The 12125-nt window shown below is 39.7% G+C and overlaps 1 protein-coding gene across 4 annotated transcripts in view; it reads right to left on the bottom strand.

The window, feature by feature from the left end:
* The window catches only part of ARHGAP42 (Rho GTPase activating protein 42), a 307262-nt gene that overhangs the window by 48217 nt on the left and 246920 nt on the right, over window positions 1-12125 (bottom strand). For all 4 annotated transcript variants that reach the window (XM_002708607.6, XM_051820336.3, XM_017343749.4 and 1 more), the window contains one exon: window positions 1979-2079. In XM_002708607.6, the coding sequence (XP_002708653.1) occupies window positions 1979-2079 (101 nt within the window). The remainder of the gene's footprint in view (window positions 1-1978; window positions 2080-12125) is intronic.

Here is a 12125-nt window from a genome sequence, read left to right as displayed (position 1 = left end):
ACTCTAATATGAGAAGCCACTTATTAATAAATGAATTGCACAAATATCTTATTTCATCAAATTTTGTGACAAGCCTGTCACCTTTCAACATATTTACCCATGGCCAGCACTGCGACTCACTTGGCTAATCCTCCGCCTGTGGCACCAGCACCCTGTGTTCTAGTCCCGGTTGGGGCACCAGATTCTGTCCTGGTTGCTCCTCTTCCAGTCCAGCTCTCTGCTGTAACCCGGGAAGGCAGTGGAGGATGGCCCAAGTGCTTGGGCCCTGTAGCCACATGGGAGACCAGGAGGAAGCACCTGGCTCCTGGCTTCGGATCGGTGCAGTGAGCCGGCCGTAGCGGCCATTTGGGGGGTGAACCAATGGAAAGGAAGACCTTTCTCTCTGTCTCTCTCTCTGTCTAAATCTGCCTGTCAAAAAAAAAAAAAAAAATTTACCCTTCATGTTAAATTACCCAATAATGTAAGCTCCATTTAGGATTTCTGATTTAGAAAAGGTATGAAATTATACAGTTGCTGTAATATCACAATCAGAATAGTTGTGAGGTCATAACACTGTGGCTGTTAAAATCCCCTGGATTGCTAAGGGATTAGTACTATTGTCTGTATCTTTGTGTTAGAGTCATTTATTATTAAATGATAGCTAACTGAAGGTCACAAGAGAGCTTCCAAGATAATAAAGTTCTAGTAAATACTTGCTATTATGCCACTGCTATCACACATACTGTCTGACTGCTTTACTGATAACCAACTGCTCCTTGTACTCCTCTACCAAAACTAGAACTCTTGGGAAAGAATCCAGCATGTTGCAATTCATAAGGATTTCTCTTCTACATCTGAGATGCTTATTTTAGGGGGACAGTTTACTCACTGTCTGGTTAATTCTGTCTTTGGTTGCAAATTTCATAGATTTATTGAGAGAACTTTGGCTTGGCCTATTTATTAACTCACTATCACATAATTTGCATTTCTGGTATTATCTACTATAGACATCAAACATGTGTATTTATGGCACTTAATACCTCCTTATGATGTAGCAACTTAAGGTTTCTTTTTCTCTGGCATGTTTTATTTCCTGTTTGTCAGTTTGAATCATTAGACTTTGATGACTGCCAAAGCACAGTAAGTTTTAGTTGATATATATGAGTATGTGTCTAAGTTAGATCAACATTTTCTTCTGCCATGATATATACAACAAATTAACTGTGTGTGTGAGTCACTTACTTTCTACAAACTTACATGCTGATCTTGAAACAAGGAGGGACTAAATTATCTTTAGGAGAATAGGTAACTCCAACATTTTCAGGTCATGGTTTAATTACCCAATTTACAAATTCAATCATTTGCCACAGCCCTAACTTAACCTGCAGAATGAATATACAGGACACGCAGCAAAGTGCTCTGCAGCATTTCCCCATGTGAAGCACACTGCTCTATGCTGTTCTCTAGCCATGTAAGACATCCAGTGATCAATTCATTTTTGGGCTAAATGAGCATCATTTAGTTTCTTCTAACACATCTTGCCGGCCAGTATTTTGATTTACAGTACACAGAACAAAAGAGGTAAGGGCACGCAGGGGAAAATGTAGCTTCATACAGAGGCCACCCGAGGGAAAGATGCAAGATCCCAGAGCCTGGTCCGGCCCTCGACAGCCCCTTCCTTTCTGGGCTGCTAGCCAACAACAGCACAGACAAATAACTCTTCTGTCAGGGCTGAAAGATGACACTTCAGGAATCTACAGGAGGATCCCTATATTTAACTCAACTGCTTATAAACATTTCAGGGCCAAGTTAATGGAAAATCCCGGTCACTTTTTTTCTTTTAAGACATCAAGGTTACTGAAAGAAGAAACACTTTGACTTCCAACTTATAAATGTGTACATCTTATCAGAAAAGGAATAGTATGTATTTTTTTTTTGCTTTTCTTTCATTACTTTAGCAATAAACAGTTTAAAACAAACAAAAATAAATCTCACTCACCATTTTCCCACTGGATTTCATTTCTGAAACACTCATTGTAAATGTTTTACTTCCCTTATCATATGTACAATAATGTTTAATCCACGTAAAACCAAGTGGTCCTAATATAAAGAAACAAAACATTTGAGTTTTGTTAATCAAATCTGAATGTAGGTTTGTACACTGACATATCATTGAGCATCTCCACATTCCATGTTAGTTGGAAACATGACTGTGAGTTTGAGAGAGGCTAAGATGGAGGTAGCGTGGTGTATGTACAGTGTCTTGCAGTTCTGACACTGACTCTGTAAAACTCTGTTTCTTTAGGTCTGAACTTAAGCTACCTCATCTTTTAAAGTAGTTTATGGGGGAGAGTTCCAAGATGGCGGAAGACAGGACAGTCCGAATCACACGGGGCAAAATTAATATTTAAGAAAGATAGAAACTACATGTCTGAGATAAAGCCATGGAGAATTTGCAATGGGAAACCTAGCGAGAGCAGCAGAGATGGTCCAGGTCTGCGCCAAAGAGCAAATAAGAGGAAAAAAAAAAAAAAAAAAACCAGCACAGGTGTGCCAGGTGAGGGGAATCCATGCGTCGATGGAGCTGAGGATAGCAGCGGGAGGGAGTGCTTGACAAACTGCTTGTGAAGTTCCATGCTGGGGAAAAACATAAATGAACAAATAGGGAGGTGGTGCACCTCCCTCCCCATCTCCCCACCTTGCAGGGACTGGCATCTGGCCAGGAGAAGCCATTCTGCTCCTTTGTTTTTTGTTTTTTGTTTTGTTTTGTTTTGTTTTTTTTTTTTTAATCTGTTTTTGGATGCAGGCAGGTGGCTGCTGCCCCATCTCCCATGTGTGCACCCAGCAATAGCAGGGGTTGTGTCACCTCCAACCCAAACAGTGAGGGACACAATAATTCAGAATTCATTTCCCCTCCGTGCAAGCTATATGGCAAGGTGAAGCCCTGTCTATTGAAAGCTAGGACCCACCCACATCCATGAGAAGTGAGCCAGGCTCCAGTAGGCAGGGGCTCTGCACACATGCCCAAGACCCACAGACCTACAGCAGCTCATAACAGAGGGAACTCTGCAAGGTGCAGTTCATTAAATAGTGTGAATTAGTGCTTGAAAACACCAGAGACTAACACCAGGGTGTACCACAGCTATGAGTAGGGTAGGTCATACCAACACAGGTGAATGCCCTCCTCCATCCAGATAACCAGAGGAGAGCTACAAAGCCCTAAGGGGGCCTTACCTTGGATACTTGCTCCACCCTGGAAAACTGAACAAAGCAACCAGGCCACACCCAGTACACACCTTTTAGTACTCACTGAAAGTATAGATGCCCCACTAAGTCACAAAGACACAAAACAAAGATAAAAGCAACCAGACTCCCCCCAGATGGCAAAAAACAAAGGAAGAAACTTAAATAAGAATAAGGGAGAAAATATGAGCCCCCCCAAAGGAACTCTTCAACACTTCAATAGTAGAAGGCAAAGATGAAGAAATTCAGTATATGCCAGAAATGTAATTTAGAAAAAGTCAATCATCAGATTACTTAGAAGCAACCAGAGGCAAATTCACAAAGTAAATGAAAATTTTTCCCATGAAATTGAGATATTAAAGAGAAATCAGAATGAAATACTAGAAGTGAAGAAATCAATAGATTAAATAAAAAAGTCTTAACAACAGAGTGAGACAGAAGAAAGAACAAAAAGAACTAGAAGACAAATTTCTGGAAATTTTACAGTCAGATTAAAAAAAAGAAGAAGAAATTAGAAAACTAAAAAACACTATTGGCGGCCAGCGCCGGAGCTCAACAGGCTAATCCTCCGCCTAGCGGCGTCAGCACACCGGGTTCTAGTCCCGGTCGGGGCACTGGATTCTGTCCCGGTTGCCCCTCTTCCAGGCCAGCTCTCTGCTGTGGCCCGGGAGTGCAGTGGAGGATGGCCCAAGTGCTTGGGCCCTGCACCCCATGGGAGACCAGGAGAAGCACCTGGCTCCTGCCTTCGGATCAGTGTGGTGTGCCGGCCACAGCGGCCATTGGAGGGTGAACCAACGGCAAAGGAAGACCTTTCTCTCCTCTCTCTCTCACTGTCCACTCTGCCTGTAAAAAACAAAACAAAACAAAACAAAATAAAAAAAAAAAACCACACACACACACACACACACAAAAACAAAACAAACAAACAAAAAAACACTATTGGAGATCTACAAGATACTATCAAATGACCCAACATATGGGCCCTAGGAGTTCCTGAAGGCATGGAAAAAGAGATAGGATTAGAAGGCATTTTTAATGAAATAATAACAGAAAACTTCCCAATCTAGAGAAAGAAAGAGACATCCAAGTACAGGAAGCACATAGAACTCCCAAAAGACATGACCAGAAAAGATCTTCAGGACTATGCACTGTAGTAAAACTCTCCACAGTAAAACATAAAGAAAAGATTCTAAAATGTGCACAAGAGAAATGCTAGATGACATTCTGAAGAATCCCAATTAGACTGAAAGTAGACTTCTTATCAGAAACCCTACAAGCAGGGAGAATGGTAAGATATATTCCAAGTCCTTAGAGAAAAAAATCTGTCATCCCAGAATACCGTACCCTGAGAAGCTCTCACTTATGAAAGAAGGTGAAAAAAGGACCTTCCAGAAATTAAAAGAATTTAACAGAAATTAAAAGAATTTATAACTACCTGCCCAGCCCAACAAAAGATGCTCAAGGATGTGCTACACGCAGAAACACAGAAATAGGAACATCACTATGAAAGAAGGTAAAGGCAGAATATCACCCAGCAAAAGTACAAAAGAAATTCAAAGTAAAAAAATAGGACTATTAACAGAAATATGGCAGGGCAAAGTCGTTACTTAACAATAGTCACATTGAATGTAAATGGTCTCAACTCTCCAGTTAAAAGACACAGTCTGGCTGAATGGATTAAAAAATCTATTTGCTATCTACAAGAAACACATCTCACCAACAAAGGTGCATGCAGACTGAAAGTGAAAGGATGGAAAAAGATAATCCATGCTAACAGAAATCAAAAAAGAGCTGGTGGAGCTGTCCTAATATCAGACGAAATAGACCTTAATACAAAAAAATGTTAAAACAGACAAAGAAGTGCACTATATAATGATAAAGGGATCAATTCAATAGGAAGATGTGACTTACAAATGTATATGCACCTAATCACAGGGCATCTGGCTATTTAAAAGAAATGTTAATGGATTTAAAGGGAGACACAGACACAATAGTAATGGAGGACTTCACAACCCACTTTCAGCAATGGACAGATCAACCAGAGAGAAAATCAGCAAGGAGACAAAAGAATCAATCGACACTATAGACCAAATGGACCTAACAGGTTTCTACAGAGCTTTCCACCCTACAGCCACAAAATACACATTCTTCTCACCAGTGCACGGAATGTTCTCTAGAATTAACCGCATGCTAGGCCATAAAGCAAATATAAGCCAATTTAAAAAAATTGAAATCATACCATGCATATTCTCTGACCACAATGAAATGAAGTTGGTAATCGACAACTCAGGAAGCCCCAGAACATATGCAAACATGTGGACACTGAGCAACATGCTCACGACTGAACAGTGGGTCATTGAAGAAATCAAAAGAGAAATAAAAAATTTCTAAAAATGAATGAAGATGACAATACAACATATCAAAAATTTTGGGATACAGCAAAAGCAGTATTATTTGTTTGAAAGTCAGAGTTACACAGAGAGAAGAGAGGCAGAGAGAGAAAGCAGTCCTCCATCCAATGGTTCACTCCCTAACTGGCTGCAACAGCTGGAGCTGCGCTGATCCGAAGCCAGGAGCCAGGATCTTTTCCTGGGTCTCCCACATGGGTGCAGAGACCCACGGACTTGGGCCATCTTCTGCTTTCCTATGCCATAGCAGAGAGCTGAATTGGAAGTGGAATGGCCAGGTCTCGAACTGGCACCCATATGAGATGTGGGTACTTCAGGTCAGGGCGTTAACCCACTGTGCCACAGCACCGGCCCTCAGCAACACCCTTTCTTGATGAAAACTTTAAGCAAATTGGGAATAGAAGGAACATTCCTCAACACAATCAAGGCAATTTATGACAAACCCACAGCCAGCATCCTATTGAATGAGGAAAAGTTTGAAGCAATCCCACTGAGATCTGGAACCAGACAAGGATGCCCACTTTCACCAATGCTATTCAAGATAGTCCTGGAAGTTCTAGTCAGAGCCATTAGACAAGAAAAAGAAATCAAAGGGATACAAATTGGGAAGGAGGAAGTCAAACTATTCTTATTTGCAGATTTCTGGTCTTATACACAGGGGATCCAAAAGACTCCACTAAAAGACTACTGGAACTCATAGAAGCGTTTGGAAATGTAGCAGGATATAAAATCAACAGTCAACAGTTTTCATATATCCAGACAATGCCACAGCTGAGAAAGAGCTTCTAAGATCAATCTCACTCACAATAGCTACCAAAAAAAATCAAATACCTTGGAATAAATTTAACCCAGGATATCAAGATCTCTACAGTGAGAATTACAAAACATTAAAGAAAGAAATAGAAGGAGATACAAAAAAATGAAAAAAATCTTCCATGTTCATGGATTGGAAGAATCAATATCATCAAAATGTCCATACTACTAAAAGCAATTTACAGATTCAATGTGATACCAATCAAAATACCAAAGATATTCTTCTCAGATATAGAAAAAAATGATTTTCAAATTCATTTGGAAACAAAACCCCAAACAGCTAAAGCAATGTTATAAAACAAAAACAAAGCCGGAGCCATCACAATACCAGATTTCAAGACATACTACAGGGCAGTTATAATCAAAACAGCCTGGTACTGGTACAAAAACAGATGGATAGACCAATGAAACAGAATAAAAACACCAGAAATCAATCCAAGCCTCTACAATCCACTTAAATTTGACAAAGGAACTAAAATCACCCCTGGAGCAAGGTGTTGGGAAAACTGGATTGCAATATGCAGAACCATGAAGCAAGACCTTTACCCGACACCTTTCACCAAAATTCACTCAAAATGGCCTAGACCTAAATCTATGACCCGATACCATCGAATTATTACTTGAGCATCCATGGATTTGGATATCCACGAGGGGTCCTAAACCAACCAACCCCCATCAGATCCTGAAGGTTGACTGTACCTCCCAGAAGTAAGAAAAATGAGAAATAAGAGTCCAAGTTATTTACAATGATCTACTTACATCTACCCTTGTCTTCACTTCTCATAACTATCGGAAACACTATGCCAAAAAGTTAGCAAGGACCTTTTACTCCTTTGTTCAGAAACCCTCTATTGGCTTCCCTCCTCACTGCAGATAAAACATATTATTCACATGGCCCCAGACGACTTGGCTTCTCACTCCTTTTCTCACTTCACATCCAAAGGCCTTCTGCCTTGTATACTCTGCTACAGGTCCCATGGCTCCCTTGCTGGTCCCAGCACACAGTGAATGCAATTCTGCCTCAGGATATTTGCACTGGCTGATGACCTTAGCCTAGATTACTTTTCCTTCAGATGTCTTTATGACCTGCACTGTTGTTACCTCCTTCCTGTCTTTTAAAAACATAACTTTCACAGTGTGGCCTTTTCAGGGATGCCTCTGACACAGTACTCTCATCCCGATACATATGATTTTACTGTATTTCTTTGCTTTCCTCTTTGTAGTTAAGCTTTGAGAGAAAGAATGTGATGTTCAGCTGACAAGAATATGTTTAATTCCTGGAGCGGTGACAGACGTATTTGCTGCTCAGGAAATACTTGGCAGATGAGTGAGGGAATGAGACCCTCATCTTGCTTTAAGACTTTACTGAGCTTGCAGCTATTCTCTCACCACTGATCTGAAAAAAAACAACATCAAATTACTTCTTAAATAGCTTCCACTGTTAAAGACACTTGTACGTGTGAGTGTCTGCTTTCCCTGTGCCCAGAAATCCTGTGCACGTCTTCCTCGTGGCACACCATCTTAACATCCAGTTTTCTCCTTAAAGGACTGGATGTAGCTGTTTCACCAGAGTCGCATGCATTATTAGTTCATGCTTTCCATGACCAGGGTAGGAGAGTTTCAGTTATCTCCCAAGAAAGGCAAGCATCCCGCACCCAAATGCCACAGTGGACTGAATAGGTTGAAAATGCAATTTGTTTTCTATGTAGCTTCTTCAGCCAGGGACCAATTCTGCCAAACACCCAGACTTTCCTATCAACAACTACGCACAATGTTATTGCTGGCTTGATTTTAGAATCATCTATTTAAAAGCAAAAAACCTGAAATATAAAAAAGTACCTCTAGAGAAAAGTGTCTCATGAGTCATTGGAATTTTTTTTTCTGCTTAACAATGTTCTTGGTGTCAAGTCTAACTTTGATACTTAAGCCACTCCAGATTTAAAAATTACAGGGTGCAGCCATATGCTTTGTAATCACAAAGGATTAGTGCAATTAACTTCAATTCCAATTGGGGACCATTTCACATAAAATACTTAATAATACCCGTTGATAATTCTGTTACATGTGATGTAAAATACTTAAAGGCTTACAGTCGATTAGCAGAAAGTGGCTGGATGGAAATGCTCAGTGAGTTTACTACTGAGGCAGTGATTTATGTAGCAGTATTAGCTATAATTTTTAAATAAAGCTGCTGTGATGCTCTGTTGAGAATTTAGATCTCAGATGTTTGTTTCAGAACCTCCTACGTTAATCATTTTTTAAAAAGATTTATTTTATTTATTTGAAAGACACAGTTTCAGAGAGAGAGATATAGAAAGAGATCTTCCATCCACTGATTCTCTCTGCAAATGGCTATAATGGCCAGAGCTGAGCTGATCCAGAGCTGAGCCGATCTGGAGCCAGGAGCCAGGAGCTTCTTCTGGGTCTCCCACATGGGAGCAGGGTCCCAAGCACTTGGGCCATCCTACACTGCTTTCCCAGGCACACTAGCAAGGAGCTGGAATGGAAGTGAAGCTGCAGGGACTCGAACTGGCACCTATATGGGATGCTGGTGCTGCAGGCCAGAGCTTTAACCTGCTGCACCACAGTGCAGGCCCGAGCGTTTAATCTTGAAGTTTGCCACACACACATGCTGCTTTCTTTAAAGCTGCCTGACACTATGCCAGGGCAGATGTTCTTAGACAAGCAATTTTAAAGTCCTTTAAAGTGTCTTGGAAAACAAAAATTTATTATAGCTCTAAAGTTGCAAAATAAAAAAGTTTAATTAATTTATCCAGTAATCATCTGAGGTTGCTGAGATGAATATTCTAGAAGTGAGTGGAAAGTTAACATCTACTTAGTACCTACTAAGTGCAACCATGTTCTCTAAGAACCTTTTAAGACAAAGACAACATAAAGAACATTTTACATCTTAGAAAACTGAGCCTATAAGCTGCAAATGGCAACACTTTCTTCAACAGAATGTATGATTGAAATTGTTCATTACAGAGGGATGATATCCACAAGAGTTGGTTTATGAATTAAGTGAGATAATTATAAGTTGTCCAGATCAGTAAGGGCTGGCAGTAAGCATATTATTACATATAACAGCACTACTGAAAATGGACACATCTTATATATATATATTATCACTAATTCTTACATTGCTTTTAGGATATGTACAAATCTTTTATAAATAAAGAGACTGAACTCAGAACATTCTAAGAGTCCCACAGTTAATGGGTGACAGATGAGCACTTCCAACTCAGTTCTGACTCTGGAACACATGTCCTTACACTTAAACTCTATTAGAATGTGACTTAATGCATGCCCGGGGCGGGGGGTAACATTAAAAACCCCACAAATCTAGATAGAGAGGAGTTCTGTGTTGAACTAGAAAGGTCTGCTTCTACCCTAGCACACCGATCTCCATTTATCACTCAACTTACAGCTCTGATATTTACTACTGATCACTGGTAACTAACTGTATGCATTCCTCTTATGCCTTCAACTACAGAATAAAAACTCTGCACTCAAATTTTTTATCTCATTTTTTGTTCCCCACTGCACTTGTTCAGTGACAGCATGTGATAACAATCAGTACATCTCATTGAACTGGTTGGATTTTCTTATAATGAATGGTTTTCACAAAGATTCCATGTTGGAATGAGTTTTGACTATTTCTCCATCATATAAAAATAATTCCCAAAGCACATAAATCCATTTATTTTTCTTTTTAAACCTATTGTCCAGGGGATCTAGGGAAGATGGTGAGTGAAAAAGGCAGGAGGGAGGCAGTGTAATGGGAAAATAGGGACCTTGTGAAGGTAACGAGAATGTTGGATCATAGTGACAGCTACAAAATTGCAGGCATATGACAAAATGTCAAATTGTATGTCTTAAACAGGTATAATTTGTTTTATGCCAATTATGCCTCTATAAAGTTATAAAAACAAAACAAGATACAGAAAAAATCAAGAAGGAAATTATCTTGAGCGATGAAGGCAACGAGTCTGTTTAAAATAAAATACTGTGTAGTCACAGGATTCCAGTAACTGCACAACACCTGGAAAATAATTCAAGAGGGGCCGGGCTGTGGCATAGTGGGTGAAGCTGTCATCTTCAGTGCCAAAATCCCATATGAGCACCAGTTCTAGTCCTGGCTGCTCCACTTCTCCAGCTCTCTGCTGTGGTCTGGGAAAGCAGTGGAAGATGGCTCAAGTCCTTGTGCCCCTCCACCAGTGTGGGAGACCCAGAGGGAGCTCCTGGCTCCTGGCTTCAGATTAGCACAGCTCCAGCCATTGCAGCCATCTGGGGAGTAAACCAGCAGATGGAAGACCTTTCTTTCTCTCACTGCCTTTGCCTCTCTGTAACTCTGCCTTTCAAATAAACAAACAAATCTTAAAAAAAAAAAAAAGAAAAGAAAGAAAATAATTCAAGAAATAAAACATTATCAGGTCACAATGAATAAAAAGTCCTTAAGGTATGAGGATGGCACCTCCTCTACCACCTACATATTTATCAAGAGCCCTCACAGCCAACAAATTCTTTAATTTGGTCAAATTCTTTATTAATACAAAGTATGAGCTCCTTGCAATGCACCATCACAGTGAGATTCTCTCACCTGAAATAATTATTTAAAATTAGTATTCAAAAGTGTCTTTAGAGTCTCAAGTAAAATCTACACACCTTATATACGAACCAATGAACTGATCATTTTTTATGAGGGCAAAGAAAGCTAACTATAAAGTAGTTAGGAAAGCCATTAAGTTTTATCATTTTAAAATCTGAAATGAGCAGACTGGCTCAGGTAGACCAGTATGAAAGAGAAAATCAGGAACCCAGATCTCCTTTTGTCATCAATTTTCAAGCTATAATAAATGTTTTCCAAGTCTGTTGGACAAATCACTATTTGTTGGGTACTGCTCTCCAACAAATGTGCCATCACCCAGGCAAATCTAATATTAAATGTGCTGTGCTGGTGTTTTAATGACCATGTCCTTTATGTGTCAAAGGTTTTCCCAGTTACTTCAGTACCACTGTGTTTCCCAATCCTAAATCTTTTAACTGAATTATTTTATCAACCAAGACAACTTCATTATCCTATCGTCTGCTGACATGGAGATTTTACAGCAGTGTTATTCCGTGTGATTTGTTAAGTCCTAATATGCAAAAGTACAGAAAGTGAGACTAAGCATTTTAAAACTTTTGGAGCAATTAGTCAGTGCTGTAAGACCCAAATCCATGATTTTGTATTTCACAAAGACAGTGGTCCATGATGGAATGGAAATAACAACAACTGTTCTTCCACCAGAAACAGTATGAGAGCAGTGCTCTAGGGCATATCTGATTTGAAGCACACAGCTAATTTAGTCAAAATGGTCAAACTAGTTCCACTTAATGACAAGTAACATGCAGAAAGGACTCTACTTACACAAGTTTGAATGGCTTTTTTATTAATTTCTGTGAGAAAAACTTTCTTAGTGTGAGGCAATTACAGTAGTGCTCTATTGGGTCTGGTACTTATTTCCTAACCTCAGGAAGTAAAGAGTATTGATGTAATATTACATAATTGCCAATTTTACTCCTGAAAATTGACAGAGCACTGAGTTAAATGAAATAATGCTGCTGGAGGGGGAAACTATTATTCTAGTCACCAGGATGATTCATCCTGATAAAGGCTTTGATTTTCAATTTTCCATG

The sequence above is a fragment of the Oryctolagus cuniculus genome, chromosome 1, assembly GCF_051225735.1.
Source record: "Oryctolagus cuniculus isolate XC-2025 breed Fujian yellow rabbit chromosome 1, ASM5122573v1, whole genome shotgun sequence".
NCBI lineage: Eukaryota > Metazoa > Chordata > Mammalia > Lagomorpha > Leporidae > Oryctolagus > Oryctolagus cuniculus.
The sequence above is the reverse complement of the archived record's forward strand: the minus strand, read 5'-3'. Positions and strand labels throughout refer to the sequence as shown.